The 27,732-nt window shown below is 38.1% G+C and overlaps 2 protein-coding genes across 8 annotated transcripts in view; one reads left to right on the top strand and one right to left on the bottom strand.

The window, feature by feature from the left end:
- CFAP96 (cilia and flagella associated protein 96) overlaps positions 1 to 2,750 on the bottom strand; it is a 93,640-nt gene extending 90,890 nt beyond the window's left edge. For 2 of the 6 annotated variants that reach the window (XM_060291511.1, XM_030831211.2), the window contains exons 1-2: positions 2,431 to 2,727; positions 299 to 486 (exon numbers count right to left, since the gene is read on the bottom strand). In XM_060291511.1, coding sequence (XP_060147494.1) covers positions 299 to 398 — 100 coding nt within the window. In that variant the 5' untranslated portion in view covers positions 399 to 486; positions 2,431 to 2,727. Of the gene's footprint in view, positions 1 to 298; positions 487 to 2,430 lie in introns of all 6 variants that reach the window. The other 4 variants (XM_060291510.1, XM_030831183.2, XM_030831172.2 and 1 more) reach the window with 4 other exon arrangements.
- Positions 2,751 to 2,794: 44 nt separating this feature from the next.
- On the top strand, positions 2,795 to 27,732 carry UFSP2 (UFM1 specific peptidase 2). Of its 2 annotated transcripts, XM_030831107.3 has the most exons (12): positions 2,795 to 2,893; positions 10,944 to 11,022; positions 13,409 to 13,592; positions 13,674 to 13,740; positions 15,982 to 16,139; positions 16,529 to 16,721; positions 18,045 to 18,191; positions 20,620 to 20,784; positions 20,995 to 21,119; positions 22,561 to 22,637; positions 23,545 to 23,669; positions 27,556 to 27,732. In XM_030831107.3, exons 1-12 carry the CDS (start codon positions 2,891 to 2,893, stop codon positions 27,640 to 27,642), a joined length of 1,410 nt encoding a protein of 469 aa, XP_030686967.1. In that variant the 5' UTR covers positions 2,795 to 2,890; the 3' UTR covers positions 27,643 to 27,732. The 2 variants fall into 2 exon arrangements, 1 of the variants encoding a protein (XP_030686967.1); XR_004034067.2 differs by lacking the exon at positions 22,561 to 22,637 and having other exon boundaries at positions 27,556 to 27,709.

Genomic DNA, 27,732 nt, shown 5'->3' with positions numbered 1-27,732 from the left:
TTTTCAGATGCAAATGTTAATACTGTCTACATAGCAGAGTGTCCCATCTAAGGGAACAAAAAAAGCTAAAAACAAAATATTCTGGGAGAAAACTGCCATGCACCTTGGAAAGAAATAAAATTACCTATGAGGAGAATATATGGAGGTAGGGTAGCCCAATAAAATGAGCTTCCTGCTCTTATAAAATTAAGACCATAAAATATAGACCATTAAAAAATATCATTTAACAAACGTTAAAGCCAAAATTTTATACAGAAAACATCACTCTTAGGCTGTAAAGGAAACCAAATATACTTACGATTAAATTGTGGCACATATTTATCACCAACAGTAACATATCCCATCTCACTGAAGAGCCCAATCCTCTCCATATCTGTTTTCCCTCCTTCCACAGGCATGGTTGCTTCTTGTGGTGGTGTGCTCTATATAGGTAACGTCAATGGGTCGCTGAGGGCTACTTCTTCTATAGCAAAATCCTACTCTACACTGAAAAATACAGGGGAAAAGTTTAGGGAAAAGGTGATTACTAAATTTCAGTCCAAGTTACTTGCAGTCTGAGAGTTAACATGCATATCGTTACATCATAAAACAACAGTCTCAAACCATGTGGGGAAAGAATCTACTTTGTGGGGCTGAGGGGGAATAATGGGGATTCAAAATTATCACCACAAACCCTCCCCTTGACTGTCCAGGTGAAGTATCCACAAATTACAAAGAAATGTGTATCTGTTGCACTGCCATTCATCTGTCATAGATAATAAAATTATTACTGTACAGTGTGGTATAAATACTGTGTAAACAACATCCTTCTTTTGAGAAGTTCAAAGATCTTAATTACGTAAGGCAGTCATTTTCAGTTTAAATCATTTTATGTAAACATATTGCATTGTCCCTTGTATTAAAAATTATAACTTACTTTTTCAGAATGTACCACACACATAGGTATTACCCTATAGTTCTTGAATTCTTTCAAGTTTAACTGTATATAAGAAATGTGCCACCTGGTGAAATTAGTTCACAAAGGGGTTGGGAAGAGAGGACAACTGTCTAGGCAAGATAAAAACAAAGAACAGCAAAACAAAAATCCACAATGAATTCAGATACTACAACTATGAGTTTTCTTTTGAAATATCACTCTAAATATGCAACTACTTATTTGGATTTTTTTTTAATTAGACATATTCTAAAAAGTAAGACCAAAGAGCTAAGAATACTGGCTTCCATTTCACTGTAATATTTTTGAAGCACCAACTAGATCTAGGCACTGGACGTACATTAGTGAACAAAACAAACATTGGCTTACGCTTCCCAGCTTTTAATCCAAGGTAAGAAACTTTTGCCTTGAATTTAGAGCAAGCTGTTTCAGCGACACTAAACAGGATTGCCTATCTGAAACTGTGGCTCATCCTTCCCTCCCCCACATCCCACCTCTTCCTCTGATCAGGTATGCTTTAAAACTAAAAGTCAGTTAGCTGGAGTGTGCTGATTCGATTTGTTTCATATTTCAAAGCTCCATCTTCATTGCCCAACCTCAAAGGCTTCTTGTGCTGCTACAGGGGGCTCAAATCCTTTAAATGGCTCACAAGGCCACTATCACCCTCATTTGTCACCAGTGCAAGGCCCCCTCCCTGGCACCCGAGCTCTAATTGTCTTCTTTCAGTTCTCAAGTCCAGCTCTCTCCAACCACAGGACCCTAACACATGCTGTTTCACTTTAGGCAGGTATTTCACGGCCCTGACCCCTTTTGTTGCCCAATTAATACCGATCCTTCTGTTTAGCTCATTCCTCACTTCTAACATAGCGCCATGCATTTCTCTTTGCAAGCCCTCATCATGGTCATCTAGTGGGCTATTTTACATTCACCGTGTAGGGATCCTTTAATTAACAGCTGTTTTCCCCCACTAAACTGGGGACTCCGGGAAGGCAGGAACCGTGGTGTTAGTCTGGTACTTCCTTACCAGTGTTTGGCACACGACAAAGTGATCCACAGAGGAAAGAAAGGAAAGGGAACGAAAAGGAGGGGGAGATAAGAAAAGGAGGGAAGGAGTTATTGCCTTGAATTTTTCCACTACTTAACTCTTCTTGAGCAGCATTTACAGAACCACTCATTCATTTATTTAACGTTTTGCAAACCCCTCCTCTGAGTAGGGTTCGCTGGTAGAAGTTAGGAAAACTGAGATTTTAAAAGGCATAGGTCCTGCCCGTAGGGAGCTTACACTCTAGTAAACAACACATAATTAAATATAACACAGTGGAACAGTGCAAGTTCCCTTCGAAAGGTAGGGATAAAGAGCCGGGGGTGGGGGTGGGGGTGTGGGGAGGAGGATGGGGTGTGAAGGAGAGGCAGAAAACTGGCTGAGGTGATGAGGAAAATGATGTCTCATTAGGGAAACGGAGGTTCAGAGTATGTAGGTATCTAAAGGACAACACCTGACGTCTGCGAGGACCAAGTCACCTCTGAGAAGGTCAGGAGCCAGCCCCGCAAGAGCGCTTCCCGCCCCGGACGTCGCTACGAGGCTGCTCCGCACGCTCCGCTCGCCTCAGGGTTTATTGTGGCGCGTTACCCCAGCTACGGAAGAGTCCATTCCAAGAACTAACCCTACGGAAGGATACGTGGAGGGTTCGAATCCGCATCAAGAAAGACGTTAAGAGTGTCTGCGGGAAACGAATGACGCAGTCAACAGAATTTACCGAAATAGAGACTTCTGCTTCCCGCCCCATTATCCATCCGCGAGATGTGGCGTGCTGGTACGCCCCGTGACGTACGTTGCAGGGCATGTTGGGAATTATAGTCGGTCTTCCCAAGCCCCGCCCCCGATGACGCCAGTTCCGGGCCAGCGTCCTGTGCTTGGTCGGCCGTCGGCACCCGTATCAGCTCCACGTACCCGCTATGGTGAGTACCCGTGCTCGTCCCCCACCCCAGCGTTTCCCCTCAGACTTCACTAGCTGCTACGAGCCTTTATGGCCCTTGAAATAACTGGGTCTGCCGGGGCCCACGGTGGTAGTTGCGAACTCCGTGGTCTGGGCCGTCCTGTCATCGGCCTCTCCCGGTAGGACCAGAGGGAAACTGCCCCACACACCTTGAACCCCTGGCCCCAGCGCAGCCGCCTTTGGATACGCGCTCCCTGCACCTTCTACTTGTGCATGCATTTTGAGAACGAGGGAATTATGAGGCATTTTTGAAGGTTTCGAGGAAGGATTGGACCTGGGAAAGATATGAGTGACTTTGCAAATACTGTATTCCCTTAGCTGCTGTGATGTCACACTCCCCTGGTTTCCCTCTTAATTGCTGAAGCAGGTCCTCCAATCCGTATCCTAGATGTGGCGTTCAGTACTTTTCTTTACACCCTGTGCTTTCTCCAAAATTTGTATCTCCAGCTTAGAGATGTATTCTGAGCTCCAGATCCGCATATCTACTGACTGTACCTCCACTTGGATGGCTCATATGTATTTCAGACTCAGCAAGTTCAAAACTGATTCACCATTCCCACCTCCCCTCGTCCCACACCTGCTCTTCCTCCAGTGATCCCCATCTTAGTTCATTGCGCTACCATCCACCCCACTGTTGTTCATGCCAAAACCCTGGAAATCATCCTTGACATCGCCCTTTTCTCAACTCCTGAACATCTGTTCACTAATCAAATGCTATGGAATCTACTTCTAAATGGCTGTCAGTCGTCACTATCTCTGACTATCCTTGTCTTTGGCCCCATGAGATCTAACCATCTGCTGTGGTCTCTTAAGTGGTCTTTTAAGCAGGCCTTCACCAATCCGAGCCCTTGCCTGGAATGGGCTTGTCCACCTGCACCCCCATCTTTCCTTTGGAATTGCTCATACTCTTACGTACTTACCCCTCAGATCTCAGTTTAAATATTATTTCTTCAGAAAGGATCTCAATTCAGAAGTGTGAGGAGATTCTAGTGCATTCTCATAAGATCTCTTATGGAACTTTCACAACAACCCTGTGAAGTTGTATATTTTTCGAGTTTTACAGAAGAGAAGACAGACTTGAGTGATTAGTTACAAGGTCACACAGAAAGTAACAGTTAAATGTTGCTCTTGCCTGTCTTTATAACTCTTATCTTCAGTATTTTTCAGTGCCATTAAATATTTTTTATTCAAAGAGGTGCATAGTATTTAACTGACTTATTTACTTAACAGACTTGTTATTGATAGCTATTTAAGTGGGGTTTTTTGTTTGTTTGTTTGCTTTTTCCTATGATGAATAACAGTATGATAAGTGGGTAACATTCAAGCTAAATTTGTCTGAACTTTCTTGATTATTTCTTTAGGATAAATTCCAAGAAGTATAATTGGGGAAAAGGGCATGGCCTTTCAACAAGTTACAATTTATGGAAAATAAAAGCAGTCACCCTTAAAGAAATGTGACAAGGGGGCTTCCCTGGCGGTCCAGTGGTTAAGACTCCTCGCCCAATGCAGGGGGCACGGGTTCAATCCCTGGTTGGGGAAGAACCCGCATGCCACGTGGCACAGCTAAAAAAAAAAAAAATGTGACAAGGATTTGTAAATGAGAAAAGTAATAATGATACCTACTTTGTAATGTTCTGAGGATCAAAGTAAATATATGTCCAATCATTTAGCATAGTGCCTTTTACATTTTAAGGGCTCAGTAAATGTTAATACTTACTCATTTATTTCAAAATAGGGTTCTTACTGTGTAGTATGGTTCTTCAGCCTGTTTGGGACATATTTTGAGTATCTGATGAAATCTTTGAAACCCCTTCCTCCTTCCCACTCCTCTCCCCCAGCAAAATGATATATGTCTTTGTCATATGTCAACTACCTGCAATGTATGGACCCAAATTAAGAACTGCTAATAGATTCCACTTTACAAGTGCTTTTTTCCCCATTTATAAGTTGCAAGCATTTTCCTATGGCATTAAATATTCTTATAAAGCATTATTTTTCATTACTGTATAATACTCATAATTATTTAATCAGTCTCCTCTTGTTGACAGGTTAACATCTGTATACGCTAATCTTTGTATGTTTTGCAAATTTCCTTAGAAATTAAATTTCTAAATGCAGAATTACTAGGCCAAGAATGTGAATATAAGGCTTTTTTTTTAATTTTTTGCATTTTGTTTTATTTATTTTTTTATACAGCAGGTTCTTCTTAGTCATCAGTTTTATACACATCAGTGTATACACGTCAATCCCAATCGCCCAATTCATCCCACCACCATCCCCACCTCCCTGCCGCTTTCCCCCCTTGGTGTGCATTCGTTTGTTCTCTACATCTGTGTCTCAATTTCTGCCTTGCAAACCGGTTCATCTGTACCATTTTTCTAGGTTCCACATACATGCGTTAATATACAATACTTGTTTTTCTCTTTCTGACTTACTTCACTCTGTATGACAGTCTCTAGATCCATCTACGTCTCAACAAATGACCCAGTTCGTTCCTTTTTATGACTGAGTAATATTCCATTATATATATGTACCACATGTTCTTTATCCATTCATCTGTTGATGGGCATTTAGGTTGCTTCCATCACCTGGCTATCGTAAATAGTGCTGCAGTGAACATTGGGGTGCATGTGTCTTTTTGAATTATGGTTTTCTCTGGGTATATGCCCAGTAGTGGGATGGCTGGATCATATGGTAATTTTTTTTTTATTTTTTTTTTATTTTGCTGTATGCGGGCCTCTTACTGCTGTGGCCTCTCCCGTCGTGGAGCACAGGCTCCGGACGCGCAGGCTCAGCGGCCATGGCTCACGGGTCCAGCCGCTCTGTGGCATGTGGGATCTTCCCAGACCGGGGCACGAACCTGTGTCCCCTGCATCGGCAGGCAGACTCTCAACCACTGCGTCACCAGGGAAGCCCATGGTAATTTTATTTTTAGTTTTTTAAGGAACCTCCATACTGTTCTCCATAGTGGCTGTATCAATTTACATTCCCACCAACAGTGCAAGGGTGTTCCCTTTTCTCCACACCCTCTCCAGCATTTGTTGTTTGTAGATTTTCTGATGATGCCCATTCTAACTGCTGTGAGGTGATACCTCATTGTAGTTTTGATTTGCATTTCTCTAATAATTAGTGATGTTGAGTAGCTTTTCATTTGCTTCTTGGCCATCTGTATGTCTTCTTTGGAGAAATGTCTGTTTAGGTCTTCAGCCCATTTTTGGATTGGGTTGTTTGTTTTTTTAATATTGAGTTGTATGAGCTGTTTATATATTTTGGAGATTAATCCTTTGTCCGTTGATTCGTTTGCAAATATTTTCTCCCATTCTGAGTGTTGTCTTTTTGTCTTGTTTATGGTTTCCTTTGCTGTGCAAAAGCTTTGAAGTTTCATTAGGTCCCATTTGTTTATTTTTGTTTTTATTTCCATTACTCTAGGAGGTGGATCAAAAAAGATCTTGCTGTGATTTATGTCAAAGAGTGTTCTTCCTGTGTTTTCCTCTAAGAGATTTATAGTGTCCGGTCTTACATTTAGGTCTCTAATCCATTTTGAGTTTATTTTTGTTATGGTGTTAAGGAGTGTTCTAATTTCATTCTTTTACATGTAGCTGTCCAGTTTTCCCAGCACCACTTATTGAAGAGACTGTCTTTTCTCCATTGTCTATCCATGCCTCCTTTGTTATAGATTAGTTGACCATAGGTGTGTGGGTTTATCTCTGGGCTTTCTATCTTGTTCCATTGATCTGTGTTTCTGTTTTTGTGCCAGTACCATATTGTCTTGATTACTGTAGCTTTGTAGTATAGTCTGAAGTCAGGGAGTCTGGTTCCTCCAGCTCCGTTTTTTTCCCGCAAGAGTGCTTTGGCTATTCAGGATCTTTTGTGTCTCCATACAAATTTTAAGATTTTTTGTTCTACTTCTGTAAAAAATGCCATTGGTAATTTGATAGGGATTGCATTCAATCTGTAGATTGCTTTGGGTAGTATAGTCATTTTCACAATATTGATTCTTCCAGTCCAAGAACATGGTATATCTTTGTATCATCTTTAATTTCTTTCATCAGTGTCTTATAGTTTTCTGCATACAGGTCTTTTGTCTCCCTAGGTAAGTTTATACCTAGGTATTTTATTCTTTTTGTTGCAGTGGTAAATGGGAGTGTTTCCTTAATTTCTCTTTCAGGTTTTTCATCATTAGTGTATAAGAATGCAAGAGATTTCTGTGCATTAATTTTGTATCCTGCAACTTTACCAAATTCATTGATTAGCTCTAGTAGTTTTCTGGTAGTATCTTTAGGATTCTCTATGTATAGTATCATATCATCTGCAAACAGTGACAGTTTTACTTCTTCTTTTCCAATTTGTATTCCTTTTATTTTTTTCTTGTCTGATTGCCATGGCTACGACTTCCAAAACTATGTTGAATAACAGTGGTGAGAGTGGACATCCTTGTCTTGTTCCTGATCTTAGGAGAAATGCTTTCAGTTTTTCACCATTGAGAATGATGTTTGCTGTGGGTTTGTCGTATATTGCCTTTATTATGTTGAGGTAGGTTCCCTCTATGCCCACTTCCTGGAGAGTTTTTATCATAAATGGGTGTTGAATTTTGTCAAAAGCTTTTTCTGCATCTGTTGAGATGATCATATGGTTTTTAGTCTTCAGTTTGTTAATATGGTGTATCACATTGATTGATTTGCATACATTGAAGAATCCTTGCATCCCTGGGATAAATCCCACTTGATCATGGTGTATGATCCTTTTAATGTATTGTTGGATTCTGTTTGCTGGTATTTTGTTGAGGATTTTTGCATCTATATTCATCAGTGATATTGGTCTGTAATTTTCTTTTTTTGTAGTATCTTTGTCTGGTTTTGGTATCAGGGTGATGGTGGCCTCATAGAATGAGTTTGGGAGTGTTCCTTCCTCTGCAATTTTTTGGAAGAGTTTGAGAAGGATGGGTGTTAGCTCTTCTCTAACTGTTTGATAGGATTCACCTGTGAAGCCATCTGGTCCTGGGCTTTTGTTTGTTGGAAGATTTTAAATCACAGTTTCAATTTCATTACTTGTAATTGGTCTGTTCATATTTTCTATTTCTTCCTGGTTCAGTCTTGGAAGGTTATACCTCTCTAAGAATTTTTCCATTTCTTCCAGATTGTCCATTTTATTGGCATAGAGTTGTTTGTAGTAGTCTCTTAGGGTGCTTTGTATTTCTGCAGTGTCTGTTGTAACTTCTCCTTTTTCATTTCTAATTTTATTGATTTGAGTCCTCTCCCTCTTTTTCTTGATGAGTCTGTCTAATGGTTTATCAATTTTGTTTATCTTCTCAAAGAACCAGCTTTTAGTTTTATTGATCTTTGCTATTGTTTTCTTTGTTTCTATTTCATTTATTTCTGCTCTGATCTTTATGATTTCTTTCCTTCTGCTAACTTTGGGTTTTGTTTGTTCTTCTTTCTCTAGTTCCTTTAGGTGTAAAGTTAGATTGTTTATTTGGGATTTTTCTTGTTTCTTGAGGTAGGCTTGTATAGCTATAAACTTGTCTCTTAGAATTCCTTTTGCTGCATCCCATAGGTTTTGGATGGTCGTGATTTCATTGTCATTTGTCTCTAGGTATTTTTTGATTTCCTCTTTGATTTCTTCAGTGATCTCTTGGTTATTTAGTAACGTATTGTTTAGCCTCCATGTGTTTGTGTTTTTTACGTTTTTTTCCCTGTAATTCATTTCTAATCTCACAGCATTGTGGTCAGAAAAGATGCTTGTTATGATTTCAATTTTCTTAAATTTACTGAGGCTTGATTTGTGACCCAAGATGTGATCTATCCTGGAGAATGTTCTGTGCGCACTTGAGAAGAAAGTGTAACCTGCTGTTTTTGGATGGAATGTCCTATAAATATCAATTAAATCTATCTGGTCTATTGTGTCATTTAAAGCTTCTGTTTTCTTATTTATTTTCATTGTGGATGATCTGTCTATTGTGTAAGGGAGGTGTTAAAGTCCCCCACTATTATTGTGTTACTGTTGGTTTCCTCTATTATAGCTGTTAGCAATTGCCTTATGTATTGAGGTGCTCCTATGTTGGGTGCATATATATTTATAATTGTTATATCTTCTTCTTGGATTGATCCCTTGATCATTATGTAGTGTTCTTCCTTGTCTCTTGTAACATTCTTTATTTTAAAGTCTATTTTATCTGATATGAGTATTGTTAGTCCAGCTTTCTTTTGATTTCCATTTGCATGGAATATCTTTTTCCATCCCCTCACTTTCAGTCTGTATGTGTACCTAGGTCTGAAGTGGGTCTGTTGTAGACAGCATATATATGGGTCTTGTTTTTGTATCCATTCAGCGAGCCTGTTTCTTTTGGTTGGAGCATTTAATCCATTCACGTTTAAGGTAATTATCGATATGTATGTTCCTATGACCATTTTCTTAATTGTTTTGGGTTTGTTTTTGTCTCTTGTGTTTCCTACTTAGAGATGTTCTTTCACATTTGTTCTGGAGCTGTTTTGGTGATGCTGAATTCTCTTAGCTTTTGCTTGTCTGTAAAGGTTTTGATTTCTCCATCGAATCTGAATGAGATCCTTGCCGGGTAGAGTATTGTTGGTTGTAGTTTCTTCCCTTTCATCTCTTTAAATATATCATGTCACTCCCTTCTGGCTTGTAGAGTTTCTGCTGAGAAATCAGCTGTTAACCTTACGGGAGTTCCCTTGTATGTTATTTGTCGTTTTTCCCTTGCTGCTTTCAATAATTTTTCTTTGTCTTTAATTTTTGCCAATTTGATTCTTGTGTGTCTTAGTGTGGTTCTCTTTGGGTTTATCCTGTATGGGACTCTCAGGGCTTCCAGGACTTGGGTGGCTATTTCCTTTCCCATGTTAGCGAAGTTTTCAACTATAATCTCTTCAAATATTTTCTCAGGTCCTTTCTCTCTCTCTTCTGCTTCTGGGACTCCTGTAATGCAAATGTTGTTGCGTTTAATGTTGTCCCAGAGGTCTCTTAGGCTGTCTTCATTTCTTTTCCTTCTTTTTTCTTTATTCTGTTCCGTAGCAGTGAATTCCACCATTCTGTCCTCCAGGTCACTTATCCGTTCTTCTGCCTCAGTTATTCTGCTATTGATTCCTTTTAGTGTAGTTTTCATTTCAGTTTTTGTATTGTTCATCTCTGTTTGTTTCATCTCTGTAATTCTTCTGTGTCTTTGTTAAACATTTCTTGCATCTTCTCGATCTTTGCCTCCATTCTTTTTCCGAGGTCCTGGATCATCTTCACTATCATTATTCTGAATTCTTTTTCTGGAAGGTTCCCTATCTCCACTTCATTTAGTTCTTTTTCTGGGGTTTTATCTTGTTCGTTCATCTGGTACATAGCCCTCTGCTTTTTCATCTTGTCTATCTTTCTGTGAATGTGGTTTTTGTTCCACAGGCTGCAGGACTGTAGTTCTTCTTGCTTCTGCTCGTGAATATAAGGCTTTTGATTCTTATTGCCATATCACCCTATGAAGAATTCTAAAAGTTTATATTCCCACTGTCAGTGATATATTAGTTTCCTCTCATTGTCTTCACCATCACTTCTTATCATAATTGGGTCAGTGTTTTTGTCCCATTCTTAAACTAGTTATTTTCCATTGATCTTTTCATGTCATTGTTAAACCCCATATTTATTAAAACTGTAATTTAGAAATACTTTCTTAGAGCTGTGGTCCTCAACCTTTTCCCGTTAGACTCATTCACATGGAGGACGTTTTAAATATCCTTGTGCCTAGACCCTCCCCGGACCAATTAATCAGAATCTCGGGGGGTGTAGCCCAGGAATCAGTATTTTAAACTTCTCAGGTGATTTCAATGTGGAACAAAGGTTGAGAACCTCTAATTTAGAATTATGGTGTTTTGTTTTTCTCCATAAAACAAGGAATTAACTCATGAAATAGCTTGAAAAATCAAGGTTAATTAATGCCTAAACCTAAATTCAGTTTGATTCTAATTTATATGAGGATGAGTTTTTGTTTTACAATGAAATTTTGGTTTCATTTGTCTTAGGTTATTTCAGAGACTATGGATATACTCTTCAGAATGAGAGGTGGCCTTGATCTAGCTTTTCAGCTAGCTACTCCTAACGGTAGGTCTGCCCAAATACTCTGCTTTTTTATTATAAAGTTGATTAAGAAATATAGTGAGATTCTTACCATTTTGCACATGAAACTGAGAGATAGGATGAATAAACTGTCTAAGGTCATATAGTTACTAAGTGATATAAATTGGATTTAAACTTAGACACTGTTCCCCAACACCTCTAGCCCATGGGGCTCTCTGTGCACATTAGGAAAAGGTGTCCCCTTACTTAAGCAACTTTACTGCCCTCTCAAAGAAAATTGTCACGGTAAATATAAATATCCCCCATGAGCACAACATAAAGAGGCACCCAGACTTGTACGTTGTAGACTTACAACTGTACATGACCCTGAGTCTCAAGAGCCCAGCCTCTTGAATGGCATGTTGTTTAGGAATGCTAGGCAAGCTCTATGGGAGAAAAATCAGCTGTGTTTGTATAAACCAAATTCTGGGATGTCTTCCTGTTTCTGACTACTGCCACGAACGGAGGCAACGAATAACAGAGGAAGAAGATGAAGAGCTGTGTTTGAGATGTGTTTCATTTGCGATGCCACAGTAAGCCAAGTGCCAGCTCCCAACAGGCATTTGGTCATTTGAGCCTGAAACTTAGCGGGGAGTGGTCAGAACTGGAGAGAAGAGAACTTAATATCTCTCAAGGATGCTAGTTAATACCTTGATACTAAATGAAATCACTCAAGAAAAGCGTGATCAGTGGTGTCAGGAGCCACAAAGAAGTTCAGAAAGATGAGGAATAAGCAGTGTCAGAGTTCCTTGAAGGAGATCACCAGCTGACGATTATTTACTGGCCCTTTGGAAAGAGGGAGTGAAAGCTGAATGTTCTTTCTGACCCATCCCTTCATATTAGACACTTGTTCTCAATCTTGGTCCACGTTCGAATCCCCACTTCCAGACCAATTAAAGTCTCTAAGGACAGAGACTCGGGCATCAGTAAGCTTTTCAGGTGACTCTCTAATGTACCATCAAGATGAGAATCATTTTGCAAGGACTAAAGCTCACTTTTAGGCCTATCTTATCAGTAAAGTATTGTTGTTCCTTAATATGTTACTGGTATGGATAAAGCCTTACATTTTACAACTTAATATAAATTGAAGGTATATTTTGCTATGAACTTATCACAAAGTATAACTAATATATTAGTCACCAGATACAATGATGTAATTTCAAATGTAAATAAGGACTACAGATACTTTTTACCTAGTGATTAATGTATTTGAGCTTTTCTTCTGACTTGATAGTATTCCTCCTCCTGTATCAAACTCTTTGAAACACTCTATGAAGGGAATCATTAATGAGGAAATTGAGGGGAAGAAGGTGCTTAACTTAAAGACATCACAATTATTTAGGTACTTTACCTCATGGTCCTTCAGGGATAAACAGAAGGTAATCCAGGAATTATGTTTGTCTTTTGTAGTGCAGCTAAAAATCTTTAAATTTGGCTTTCTGAAACATATCAGGATATCTTTTAATCTGACTTGTTACAAGTAATCTTTTCTCTACCACAATCTCAAGGTGTTTATTTATGAAGATATCAGTGTGATAGTTAAATAAGTATTTTAATCACAAGGTTAACTAGGTTTAGGATTTAGGAGTATAAAGCTAGGACAAGTATTTAAATATTGTCTTCTTCAGATATATCTATTTTATAGTTTTGACTTTGGAATCATGAAAATGTTTTTCATATTAAAAAAATTCTATAAAGTAAAAAGGAAATCCCTGAAAATGAAGTCAGACAAATATCAGGTTGATGACATAGCACACAGAGAAAAAAACTGTGACTTCACAGCACAGTACTTTGTACAGTCTTAGTGGGATATAGTCCAAGGAAGAATGGAACTATAAAGAAATTTAAATTTCATTCAGTAGTTTTATTGCTATAAGTACTAAGGTATTTTGAGAGTAATTGGAATCCTTATACATTGCTGATGGGAATATAAAATGGTGCAGTTTCTTTGGAAAACAGTTCGGCAATTCCTCAAAAAGACAATGACCGTATGACCCAGCAATTCTTCCTAGGTGATCACCTAAGAGAATTAAAAACGTATGTCTGCACAATGGAATGGGAAATGACCTCTGGTCAGGCCAGGGTTTCTTTGGGGGTGATGAAATGTTCTGGAATTAAATAGTGATGATTTTACACCTTGTCGTATACTAAAAGCAACTGAAATGTAAACATGAAACAGTGAATTTTATGGTCTATGAATTTTTTGTCAATTTTTTTTAAAAAAAGGCAAAAAAAATGTTTTTGTATTATTGAATATAGGGAATGGATGTTTGGGGGTCAGTTTTACTGTGCTGTACTTTTGTACGCTTGGAAGCATTCATGTTGAAAAGTTTACAATTTTTCTTATTCTATTTATGTTCTTTTAATTTAGAAATTTTTGTCAAGAAAGCACTAAAACATATGTTGAGTGACCTATCAACCAAGCTTTCTTCAAATGCACTTGTGTTCAGAATCTGCCACAGTTCAGTGTACATATGGCCTAACAGTGACATGAACACCATTCCAGGAGAACTGACTGATAGTTCCACCTGTAAGAACATAATGCGCTTTATTCAGTGAGTATGCTTGAAGATGGCTAGAAGTGTTTTCACAACGTCATTTCGTATGGTAAACATCTTTGTGTATTAAAAATTTAGATTTGGACAGGAAGAAGATACAAAACGAAAATTCATGAGGAAGAAAGACAAAAAGTTGTCAGACATGGTAAGCAAATCACCTGTCTTCTTAGTGATAAAAATGTTCAATCCTTGAATTTGGAGTTGAGTGAGATCTTAGAAATTACTTAACCCAACTTTCTTAATTTTTTTACAGATCAGATTATTCAGGTCCAGAAAAATTAAATATCTTGCCAGAGGTTATATCTCTGGTGTACATATCTAAACTTTTGTCCCATTATAATATATATCTTAAATGGGTTTTTTGGATGCCTTGTTTGCTCCCACAGAAATAAAACAGCTTGAGTCCGCTTACAAATTATTTTAAAACAAATAAAAAGGCGTCATTCTGAAACATGACAGTGACACATTATGCTATATGAGGTAGTAAATAATAAATGATTTACTTTTCTTCACACTGTTTCGGTTCTGTTGATTTTTGAACCAGTACTATTGAGTACCTGCCACGTGCCACAAACTTTGCCAGATATTGGAGATGAAAAATGGAGCTGCTGCTTCAAGGCAGGAAGTTGTACAAAGTTAGTATACCTTTAGTGTTTTTCCAGACTAGTAAGGAAAATAGAGTGGACGTGAGGTTGGAGATGTGGGCAGGGACCACTCAGGAGAAGCCAAACCAAAACGTAGCTACGGTAATAAAGAGGAGGGAATGGATACAAGAACTATTTAGGGGATTGAATAGGTTATATCTGGAAACTAATTGGATGTGGGATGACCAGCTTCTTGCTTGGGTAAAGATGGAAGATGGGGAAGACATGAGGTCGGTTTCGGTCACATTATGTTTTAGACAGCAGTGAGGAGTCCACATGAGCTGTTAGATTTATAAATGTGGAGTGTGTACAAAAAAACTGTGGGCTGTGGATAAGGATTTGAGAATTACCAGTCGTTGGAGCTTGACATTTTGAGGGATACGGGTCAGTTCTTTTGTAGGATGTTCCTCAATTTTGGTTTGGGTTTGTTTTAGGCTTCCTCGTGATAGATTCATGTGGTCATTGTTGGTAGGAATACCACAGAAGTAATGTGTGTCCTTCTCAGCACGTCATATGAAAGAAGCATATGCTCAGTTTGTTCTTGTATTAGTGATGTTAACTTTGATCATTTAATGTGGTATCTGCCAGTGTTCTCCACGGTGAGGGTACTATTTTTTGCCCTTAAAATTAGCAAGTATTTTGTGGGAAGATACCTTGAGTTTATATATATATCCTGTTCCTCATAAAGTTTTCACCCATCACTTCTAACATCAATTGATAATTTTTGCCAGAATCTAGCATTAATCTGATGGTTGCAAAATAGTGATTTTTCTAAGTCTATCATTTCCTTTTACATTTATTAGACGACATTATACTGTGAGGGGGACATTTTCCATTTCCCTGTTTGTTTATTAACTGCATGGAAGCATGGATTCCTATTTTATGCAAAGAGTTATCTGTTACCGTTACTGTCTTTAGTTATTTTGATGCTCACATTTTCTAAGATTTGGCCAATAGAAACTTCATGCTGGCTCCAGTGTCCTCTTGACACCATATTTTTGAGTACTTGCTACTTTCTTCCATAGGATGTTCCAGACACATCTTGTACTTGCCCTGTTCTAGCTCAGGAATCAGCCATTTCCCCAAGGAACACACACATGTATATATACATACTATACATATATAACACATACATCCATATTTATCTGTGTAAATCATATTATACCTCCAGTTCTACTTCAGCCTCACACAATTCCTGACCTTTTCCCAGTGAGAAACCTGGCTTCCAGTACTCTTAATACTTTGCTAAATTTGTTTAATATACAGAAATCATTTTCAGAATTGTTTTCCCATACCACTATCAAAATCAAACCTACTAATAGAGTTCAATTTTTTTTTATAGTTTTTTATGTCTTTAGACCACAGGTATATAGTCATAATATATGTTTAAAAGTTGCTTCAGTGTGTGGTTATTGTATCTTGTTCATTTGATTTGTTTTGTTTTGTTTTGAAATTTTTAAATGTATACAAAAGTAGAGAAAATAGTTAAATGAAGCCTGGTGAACCTAACTTTAATGTTTACCAGTACGTGATCAATCTGATTTCACCTTTACTTCCCACTCACTCTCCCCTTCTCCTCAGATTATTTTGAAGCAGGGAAGATTTTTTCTTTAAGCTAAGATTTGTGCTTTTCAATAATTTACTGTAATATAGCTTATATGGTCCTTAAAAAGTCCTTTTACTTACCTTTTATATTATTGTTGGATGTTCTACAAGTTAACTTTTACTGTTTATCTTTATAGCATCAAATAGTAAATATAGATCTTATGCTGGAAATGTCAACCCCTCTGGCAGCTGTAACACCCATCATTGAAAGAGAAAGCGGAGGACACCACTATGTTAATATGACTTTACCAGTAGATGCAGTTGTACCTGTTGCTCCAGAAGAAACGTGGGGAAAGTAGGTATTTTCTAATACTACTGCCACGTTTAAATGAGGACCCTCTCCCAAAGTAATCAGAGCTCATTTTAAATTATCATATAGGCATATTCAGGGTTGTTGTTGTTTTTACTATGATTTACTCTTTGTTTATTATTAAACTAAGAGTCATCTAGTAATTAGATGTTTATTGGAGGAAGTAGAGTAATATGCAAAACCTGTAGGGTTTTCCCTTTATCTACACAGAGGAAATTTAGTTTATTTAACATTTAACTTTGCATTTTTTAGACTTCCTTTAATAAACCTGGTCCAATCGAGGATACATTAGGAATATAGTCACTCGACACTTTCATGTATCATAAACTACTATAACTTCTCTTAAGGCACTTGTATATTTTTCCCCCCCTCAGAGTTCGTAAACGTCTGGTTGATGCAATTCATAATCAACTAACTGATATGGAAAAATGCATTTTGAAATACATGAAAGGAACATCTATCGTGGTCCCTGAACCACTGCACTTTTTATTACCAGGGGAAAAAAATCTTGTAACAATTTCATATCCATCAGGAATTCCAGATGATCAGCTGCAGGCCTATAGAAAGGTGAAACCAATTCATTTTTTCTTAAAAAAAAAATACAGCTATCATTTATTTTGTGTTTAATTATGTGTTTCTAATAAATGGACATTGTTTTGTGATTTAATTTTAAAGTGTGGACGCAGACTATTAGCTTTACACCTTATTTAACTTCTGTTCTATAACTTTTTAAAGTATTATTAATAAAAAAATACTTTGCTAAACCATATGTAACATTTTAATTTCATATGTTCAGTGTAGTTCATATGTTATTTTTCTGTAATGAAATTTAGAACTGAAAAGATGCTTACATGCCTGGAGCAGCTGATGAGTGTTATTCCTTTTCTCTTCCGTTACTTCCAGATTTGTGAAAGAGACAAGATTAGAGTCTGAGAAGGGAAATTAGGATTTATGCTGTTTCTAATTAGGATTTATAGTATTACTCCATCTCCCACATCCCAGGGTTATTTGGGTTTTATTAGAGGCATTTTGAAGAAAACATGATCAGCATTCAAAGAAATGAGATTTCTTGGCAAAATGACTGGTTTGGGAGTACATATTTTTGATGTGTGGCCTTGCCTGGCATCCATCAAATTATACCATGGGACTATCTTCCCAGTTTCTTCTGTCCCTGAAAAGAGATATAACAATGTAACCCTCTGTACCTCTCTGTAAGTGCCAGATGAATTGATTTGCAGAGGCAACAGTTACATAAGCTAGTGATCCCATTCAAACTGCTAGAATACATAGGAAATAGCAGAAGAAGATGTCAGACTTTTCAAAGTAACTATTAACATGTTTTTAACATTCAGGAATATATTTCCTTTTAAACATATATGTGTATTTGTATTCTGATGCCGTATTGGTTGGTTTCATGCCACCAATCTCTATAATTTAATCACTACCCCTTATATTTGTTAAGTACTCTAAGCATGATTTTTAAAAAATATTTTGATATAATTATATCATTGTTAATTATAATTTACTCATTTATGAGGCTGTTTCAAAACCAGTCTTTAGCCTGGATGTATTTTAACAGAGTGTGTTATAGTGAGTAATTTTAAATAATCTCAGTTCTCTGACTCTAACGAATTATTATCATTTTTCTACATTCCCTTCCAGTTTCTATCCATATACATAGATAAACAAAAATAAATCATTTTTGGTTTTAGTTTAAATCTCACTTTCTTTGACCTTAGTGAATTAAATCATAAGTGAGTTTGATAACATTTATAACCAATATATAGTAAATTTTCTGTTTTGTATCTAGTTTGAGTTTATTTATTGACTAGGAGTCTAAATCATTTAACTTTTTTTCTCTTCTTTCCTCTTGATTCTGATTTCATTTAGGAGTTACACAATCTCTTCAATCTGCCTCATGACAGACCTTATTTCAAAAGGTCTAATGCTTATCACTTTCCAGATGAACCGTACAAAGATGGTTACATTAGAAATCCACATACTTATCTCAATCCACCTAACATAGAGACTGGTATGGTGAGTTTAGTAATTCTTTATGTGAGTCAATTGATCATAAGTGTCATTAGTTGTTTTTTGTCTGTACGCAGTGGAAGTTGTAAGGATCAATTCATAACAGGTATCATCGTCCCTAAAACATACTTTGCCACCCTTTTCTTTTAATGATCATTGCTTAAGACGGCAGTAATTCACAGTGGTCTAAAAAGGTTAGGACTAGATAGTGTGTAGCACATTTCTCTTACTAAAATTCCACTCCTTAATTTCTTTAAAGGCTTGTCCCATTTGATTTCCATTCTGAACCTGAGAAATCATGCTAATTAAGGGCATATTTCTACACAACTCACACTGTAGGAAAAGGCTAATAAAGCACTACATGTTTCCTGTACAGCACATACCTAGTTGTAAGGGGTAGATCTTTTCACTAAAGGTAGCTCAGAAAAGGAGTGTGGGGGAAGGGTTCCTCTAAGGATGCATGCAGGCTAGTAAGAGAGGATCTCATGGGCAACCAAGAATAGGAATCGTACAGCTGGGCCTCTTAGAACAAAGCAGCGCTGTGGCTGGCCTCGGTCTCAAGGCGTACTCTCACTCCTTGATGGCATTCCTCAGCTTTCTTTGGGGGTGCTTTTGAGCCTAACTGGCCTGTTCCTTCCCTTTACTCTACTTTTCTCAGCCTTGTCTTCTGTTTCCTCATTTTTTCAGCCTGACATAACTTTTCCTACTCTCCCTCAGAGCTGCTCATTGCATGCATTGTTTCAGCTTCATTCCTTGCACTTACTGCCTGATTCACTCTGCACCTCTCAATTCAAATTCCCATAAGAGAAAACTTGATTGGCCCATCTTGTCATGGCATTTATTCAATACCTGCTGAGCCTCCAGGTGCTTTGTAAGGAAATCTTAAGAATTAAAGATGAGTACGGGATACAATGTTGACCTTAGGGCAGTTAGGGGCCTGCTTCCGGTTCTGGCCATCAGCATGCACTTGGGACAGCAGCTTCACCTGCGAGAGCTGTGGGCAGACCAGCTTCGCATAGAACAGCTCTGGCTGGGCACTCACCGTTACATGCATACAAATGAGACTTTAGTCAACATTTCAGTGACATTGAATGATTTCACTTATTTTGCTTATATGGGAGGAAATCTTGAGAGAACTGTTCCTGATTGAAAATCTTGTTCTGTCACAGTCATAGAATCATAGAATAGGAAATACAAAATTTAGAGTCTCTAACAAGCAACATAACTCTTGATAGTTTTCCCATAGATTATTACATAAATGTTTTCTCTCTCAGATTATATTTGGAACTCTTCTAGGGTAAGTATTATATCATATATTCATTTTTCATTCCTAATAGTTCTTTACTAAGCGCCGGGACACTCAGAAGGTACTGAATAAATACTGATTGTTTTTTGACAATGAAATGGGTTGGTTATCTGTATTGCAAAAATGCAAGAAGCATTTATATATTTCTTAATATTTATTATATGATACTTAATGTGTGCATGTAACATACATGTAAGTTATAAAGCACAGTAAAGAAATCAATATTGGAGAGCTCCCTGCCCCATTTAAGAACTAGGATGTGGCCAGTCTGACTGTGTTCTCCTTCCTATCCACTCCTCTGCCTCCCCGACACCCAGGAGGAACTATTATACTGAGTTTTGGGTTCATCATTCACTTCGCTTTCTTTTAATAGTTTCACCATATATGTATATATTCTCTCAACAGTGTTGCTTTTAGTCTTGCTTGATTTTGAGTTTTACCAAAATGGTGTCATTCTGTGTATAGTCTTCTGCAACTTGCTTTTTCACTCAGTATCATGTAGCTAAGATTTATCCATGGTATTGTGTATAACTGTAGTTCAGTTATCTTTATTGCTGGATAATATACCTTGGTATCATTTTTTCCCCCAGGTTGTTTTGCTATTTAGACAACCCTGCTATGAACGTTACTGTACATGTCTCTTGTTACATATATGCAACAATGTCAACAATTTGCTATATTTGCTTCATTTCTCCTTTTTTCCCCTTGAGCCATTTCAAAGAAAATTACAGGCATCATGCTATTTACTCCTAAATACTTCCAGCGCAAATCTCCAAACAATATTAGATTTGCATTCATGATAGTTTGGTTATGATTATTATTTTTTATTCTCTGCTGGATTTAGTTTGCTAATATTTTATTAAGATTGTTGCATCTGTGTTCATGAATGATATTGTCTTATAATTTTCTTTTCTCATACTGTTCTTACTTTACTTTTGTATCAGTAGTATACTGGCTCATTGAAAGAGTTGGGGAGTATTTCCTCTTTTTTAAAAAATTTTTTATAAGGAACTAAATAAAGTAAGTCTAGCTCCAGGAATAGTAAAATGACTCGGTATGTGTATGTGTAATATAATATATACATCTATCTTAAGTTAATATTTTACTATGTTTCTTCTTTTTATATAGATTTCTGTGGTCCAGGGCATATATGGTTACCATCATTATATGCAGGATCGGATCGATGACAATGGCTGGGGCTGTGCTTATCGGTCTCTGCAGACTATCTGCTCTTGGTTCAAACACCAGGGATACACAGAGAGATCCATTCCAACACACAGAGAAATTCAGCAGGTACAGAACATGCCATTTTGAATTGTAATCAGTTGGATGTTTCATTAACCCTTAATATACCATTAATAATTATTCCTACCTCATGGTGCAGACTTATTTCTGTTTTGAAGAAAAAAAGTATAAATACTGGTAATCAGGGAAAATGCCCTAAACGTAATTTTTAATAGCTGTCTTGTGTATGGATCTTTTTGTATTTTTAAATACACAAAGGCTCTAGTTGATGCTGGGGACAAACCAGCAACATTTGTCGGATCACGGCAGTGGATTGGATCTATCGAGGTGCAGCTGGTACTGAACCATTTGATTGGTATAACTTCAAAAATACTTTTTGTCAGGTAAGGACACTTTAAGAAATCTGAGAAATCATTTCAAAGAGAATTTGTCATTTTTATTAAAAGAAAAAGCGCATTTTCCCCCACATTTGTTGTCACTCTTTTCTCTTCCTCCACATTGCCTCCTTGCTTTATAAATCTCATTTTTCTAGCCCTAAATTTTTTTGTTATTTTTTAGAAGATATTTGAGTTTATGAGTGAACTTTGTGGTATCTGCTTATATGCTCTAGGCCTAATCTTAGTCTGAAAGAGGAAAACTTGCAAATATGTCAGTTTTGAGTAGAGTTACAGAAAGTCTAGTTTTTTTGTTTTGTTCTTCTTTTTATTTAGTTTTTTATTTTATTTTTTGGCTGTGTTGGGTCTTCATTGCTGTGCTTGGGCTTTCTCTAGTCGTGGTAAGCAGGGGCTACTCTTCATTGCAGTGCGTGGGCTTCTCATTGCGGTGGCTTCTCTTGTTGTGGAGCACGGGCTCTAGGCACACGGGCTTCAGTAGTTGCAGCACGTGGGCTCAGTAGTTGCGGTGCGTGGGCTCTAGGGAGCGCAGGCTCAGTAGTTGTGGCACACAGGCTTAGTTGCTCCACGGCATGTGGGATCTTCCCAGACTAGGTATCGAACCCATGTCCCGTGCATTGACAGGCAGATTCTTAACCACTGCACCACCAGGGAAGTCCCCAGAAAGTCTAGTTTTTTAATGCTTAAGGCAGAGACGTCTTGAAAGGAAAAAATCAAATGTTGATCTATGACTCACCTTTTTGTTTATCTCCTACTCTTTTTCTTCCTAAGATTTTAATAAATTAATAATGTGTCCAAATAATACATTCATTTTATCTTTTCCAGTATATTTTAATCACAATTCTAGTATTAAAATATGAGCAAGTATTAATATGAGATTGATATCTATGACCATCACTAGCTTACTCCTTATTTTTTTTTTTTTTTTTTTTTTTTTTTTTTTTTTTTTTTTTTTTTTGCGGGATGCGGGCCTCTCACCGCTGTGGCCTCTCCCGTCGCGGAGCACAGGCTCCGGACGCGCAGGCTCAGCGGCCATGGCTCACAGGCGCAGCCGCTCCGCGGCATGTGGGATCTTCCCGGACCGGGGCACGAACCCGCGTCCCCTGCACTGGCAGGCGGACTCTCAACCACTGCGCCACCAGGGAAGCCCGCTTACTCCTTATTTATGAGCTTATGTTTTCAATACATTTTCTATTACAACAACCTTGCTAACTATAGTGTTATTATTTTTATTGTCCAAGTACTTTAATATCTCTGATTTCACAATTGCAGTTTGGATTGGCTGTGGAAATCAGTGCTAACAAATAAGTGATAGATTAAGTAGTGAAGCGTATGGTGATTAAAAAGTGAGTTTTGGCACAGCAAAACATTATTCATATATTCCCAACTATCTTAGAAATAGTTCATCTGATAGAAAATGGTTTCTTTCTAGCCAAGGTTCTGAAATGGCCTCTCAGGGACGGGAACTGGTTAATCATTTCCAGAGTGAAGGAACGCCAGTAATGATTGGTAAGGTGGATATCTCGGGTTCTTTTGGTAGAGTGGAGAGTATGTGAAACTTATGGTTAATAAAAATATGTAATGGCATATAAAATCAGTCATTTTTAAACACATTAAAATTAGCTTTTACATCATGCATACTTCCTCTGGATATTATTTTAAAATTTCCAAGGCCAGGAGGAAAGTTACAAAAAAGATAATAACCAGAAGTAGTAAAGGCTAAGAAGAGAAATGATAACTGTGTTCAAATACTTGAAGAGTTGAGAGCAGAATGGAAAAGAGGCAGTGGTCACTGAGCTGAGCATTGTAAGTCATGGCTAGCACTAACTTGGCTGGCTGTGTGACATTATGCAAATTGCTTAACCTCTCGGGCTTTATTTGTAAAATAAGAGGATTGGATTAGCTAATCTAAAGATTCACGATTCTGTGAGAAATAAGACTTGTCCTGTGATGACAGAAGGCAAGGTAAGACTGGTGTGTAAGAAATGCGGGTAGGCAGATTTCAGCAAAATACAGAGAGTATTGAAAGAGTAGCTGGGCAGCACCATTGGAGGTACTCAGAGCAGAGGCAGCATTGCCCAGCTGCTGAGAGGGGTACCAACAGCAGTGATTGTTACTCCGTTGGGTGGAGTTTAGACCCTCTGTGGCCCTTTTTAAATCCAGTCTAGGTAATTCCATGGATATTGCAGTGAAATATAAACCTAATATGATTATAGATACAATTGTTTCTTTTCTGTCTTAAAGATGTAATTTTATCTTTTCAGAGTATATTTGACATTGTGTCATTTACAGTGTACGCCAGTTGATTTTAATGCTGTTAGATCAATTAATAGGCAAAATAATCCTTTTAAATTGAAATTGAATGGGAAGTTGAGATTAATATATGCCCTCTCATTTCATATTTCCTTTTCAATAGGGGGAGGAGTTTTGGCCCACACAATACTAGGAGTTGCATGGAATGAGATTACAGGACAGATAAAATTTCTGATTTTAGATCCACATTATACAGGCGCTGAAGATCTACAAGTTATTTTAGAAAAGGTAAGTGTCTGTTTAACACAAATTTAGATACAAGGCAAAGAACCCAGAACCAAAGGATAGAAAACTGGCAGCTAACAGAAAGATGGATTATGAACTGAGGGCAGGGGTCCTCACTGTAAGGAGGGATTCTAAGGCTGTGATGAGTAACTCTCTCTCTAGATACAGAGGACAAGGGGGAACTAAAGTAAATTGTGAAAGACAAAAGTTAGCTTAGATTTATCAAGACTTTCTCAGTTATTAAACTTAATAGAATGCGAAACTCATAAATATATTCCTCTGGAGACTTACAGCTTTGCATAAATATAAATATAGTGAGATATATCAATGCCTTGAAATAGAGTGGAGTATATAACCTTTATAATTTTAGAATTAACCAGAAATTAGTTAAGCAGTATGCTGGACATTATGGAGGCTTGACTGCCTTTAATTTATTTACATATAACTTCATCTCACTCTATGAAGGAGTTATATTTGAAACAGATTTAAGAGTATTTGTTGATGCTTAAACTACCAGCTAAAGAAGGTATAAATTTAAGTTAATATATAGGCAACTAATTCAGACTTAGTACTGAGTTTTCATGAGAAATTAGTACTAAATTTTCATGAAACTCAGTACTAAATCTTTAGGAGGGAAGTGTTATAAGACATAATTAACCTGAGTTTTAAATAAGTTTTATATTCTTTGCCAAATATATTAAAATTACAAAGAATGCATACAGCCTTTCCAGCTATAAGCCAATGAATATATCCTATCCACTACCCTTCATTTTTGTCATGTTGTCACTTAAGTCAATATCATTAGTACCCATAAAAAGGTTTCTCTGCTCTTTTTTTTTTTTGGCTGCGTTGGGTCTTGGAGCTCACAAGGCTGCTCCTGCAGAGGCATCACTTACAGACAGTGAAAGGAAAGCAGGGCATGTTCCAGGAACTGTGGCAGTTTTAACGTGATTAGAGTTGGTGAAGCGGTGTGGCTGATAGCTGGAGGGACAGGCAGGAGGTGAATCGGGGATGGGTGCCGGGAGCCAGGCAGAGGAGCCAGGCATTCAGATTTTATCTTAAAGGCAGTGAGACGCCTTAGGATTTTAATGAGAGGCATAATACAGATAAGAAAATTACTTCTTTTTGGCTGGCTTGACGGACTTTGGACTAAATGGAATTATTTAGGTAGGGTTTTCTGATGCGATTAGATAGAGTAAGGCATTGTCCCTGCTTGCCTTCTCTGAGAACTGCACTCTCCTTTGCTAGGTTTTTTTTTTTTTTAAGCATTAACTTGAGATGTCTGTTTTTTGTGATTAGCAATAATCTTTTTTTTTTTTTAATTATTTTATTTTTGGCTGCCTTGGGTCTTCGTTGTTACACGCAGGCTTTCTGTAGTTGCAGTGAGCGAGGACTACTCTTCATTGCGGTGGGCGGGCTTCTCATTGCAGTGGCTTCTCTTGTTGCGGAGCACAGGCTCTAGGTGTGTGGGCTTCAGTAGTTGTGGCTCATGGGCTCTAGAGCGCAGGCTCAGTAGTTGTGGCGCACGGGCTTAGTTGTTCCGCGGCATGTGGGATCTTCCCAGACCAGGGCTCGAACCTGTGTCCCCTGCCTTGGCAGGCAGATTCTTAATCACTGCACCACCAGAGAAGCCCTCCTTCGCTAGTTATATTTCTGTAGAACTTTATAATAGCAAAAACCCTTTGCTCTCTTCACACATGCAAGAAACCTTGAGGCCAAGGCCGGGCCATCAGTAGAAGTGCTGTTGACTCTCACGTGACTCAAGAATCTAAGGCACTGTCTTATTAGTCCATCCTGGCTACTCTAACAGAATACCATAGACTGGGTGGCTTATAACAACAAATTTATTTCTCACAGTTCCGGAGGCTGGGGAATCCAGGATCAAAGTGCTGGCCAATTTGGTGGGTGGTGAGGCCCACTTTCTAGTTCAAAGATGGTAGTTTTTTTCACTGTCCTCACATGGTGGAAGGGATGAGGGAGCTCTCTGGGCCCTCTTTTAATGAGGGCACTAATCCCATTTGTGAGGGCTCTACCCTCATAACCCAGTCACCTCCAAATACCATCACATTGGGGATTAGGGTTCAACATATGAATCTTGGACACATTCAGTCTGTGGCAGGGGCCAGAGGGCCATTTGCACCTCTGCCTGACCTCTGTTTACCCACTTGGGGAGCTTTCCTGTTTGAAGTTCCCAAGCCAGTCACCTCAAAGGAAAGAAGTCTGGCTCCCCTACTGACTCCCCCAGTTTCTGGTTTGGGTACCCTCTCTACCCACCTCTCTGGGGAACAATTTGAGTCTGGTTACCTGGAGATGGCCCACATGTGTGAAAAGACCACAGAAAGATTAAAACAGAGAAAGTATAAGCCTTGTTTCTATTTATTATTAAGAAAACAGATTTTAGGACATGAAATTCATTAGAGAAAGTTTTGCTGAAAAAAATGAGATGATAAAAAAAAGTTTGTTTATGTAAAGAAACAGTTCTCAACGATAATAAACCAAACTTAATGGTGGTTACCTGTGGAGGGGGGGCAGGACTGGTGGAGGATTTTTTTTTTTTTTACTTTTCACCTCATTTGAACTTTATATGTATCTTTATTTCTGCAATCAGAAGAATAAAAGTGAAAAACCTAGTGCTTCCCTGGTGGCACAGCAGTTAAGAATCTGCCTGCCAATGCAGGGGACACGGGTTCAAGCCCTGGTCAGGGAGGATCCCACATGCCGTGGAGCAACTAAGCCCGTGTACCACAACTACCGAGCCCGTGCTCTAGAGCCCACGAGCCACAACTACTGAAGCCCGCATGCCTAGAGCCCATGCTCCACAACAAGAGAAGCCACCGCAATGAGAAGCCCGCGCACCACAACAAAGAGTAGCCCCTGCTCGCCACAACTAGCGAAAGCCCATGTGCAGCAACGAAGACCCAATGCAGCCCAAAATAAAACAAGTAAATTTATTAAAAAAAAAAAGAAAAACCTAAAGAGCATCTCTACTCAACCCTCCCACCTCCACACTGAAAAACAGACTAACACACCATCTTCTCCTGTAGGAACTATGACCTTTGACTTCAGGTCGCTGCCAGAATGCCCAGCAGCTTCCCAGTTAGGTAGGGTAAGGGGTAAAACTACTACCTGTCACTCACATGGTGGCATTTTGAATCCTCACTAGTCTCCTCACAAGTATTTGCAAACAAAGCATTTCATTTCAGAATGATGTAACACAGACAAGTCGTGAGCTGGGTCTTTAAGAAAATATTGATAAATCAATGGCCTTAGAATAAATTTGATAAACTTCTATTCACAATGAGATTTTGTTCGAAAGCAATTTTCTCTGCTGGGGAAAAGGATTAATACTGACATAAAATTGCAAAGTGGCATGATTACAGCCTGAGGAAAACGAAGGGCATAGAATGCAACTCCAAGGGCAATCTCAGATTTCTCGCTGCCACGTATCACTGCTGAGATGCCACTGCTGGGAAATCGGGATCAAGGCAGTGGCCAGTTTGGTGGCTCCCCACTTTCTAGTTCAGTCTTTTTCACTGTCTGTAGTCTTGTTATGGACAGATGCCAGTTAAACTATCACATGCCATCGACTGCCAGAATTATAAAACTATGCATCTTAAAATCAATAAAATGTGGTACTGAGTAACAGTACCATAATGAAGCTTTTCATTTTTAATGATTCCTATGATTAAATATCATAGAATTGTCTGAAATGGAACCAAATAAGCTACTTTTCTATGCTTTACAGGAACTCAAATATTTGAATTATATAGGTATTTAGAGCCTTATTCCAAGACCCTGCTGACAGAGCAGGATTGTAAAATGTTACAGTTTCAATCATGTAGCCCTATAACTTTGTAAAAGGTTTTCCTTTCCCTTCTCCCAAATCTAGGGCTGGTGTGGATGGAAGGGTCCAGACTTTTGGAACAGCGATGCTTACTATAACTTATGTCTTCCTCAGCGACCAAATACTATTTAAAATATCTTGGACTCAAAGACTGTAGTAAAGTTGTACTTTATAAATTTGTTGATAAAGAATAAATTTAATTTCAAATTGAATCCTGGGTGT

Source organism: Globicephala melas, chromosome 21, assembly GCF_963455315.2.
Source record: "Globicephala melas chromosome 21, mGloMel1.2, whole genome shotgun sequence".
Taxonomy (NCBI): domain Eukaryota; kingdom Metazoa; phylum Chordata; class Mammalia; order Artiodactyla; family Delphinidae; genus Globicephala; species Globicephala melas.
The sequence above is the reverse complement of the archived record's forward strand: the minus strand, read 5'-3'. Positions and strand labels throughout refer to the sequence as shown.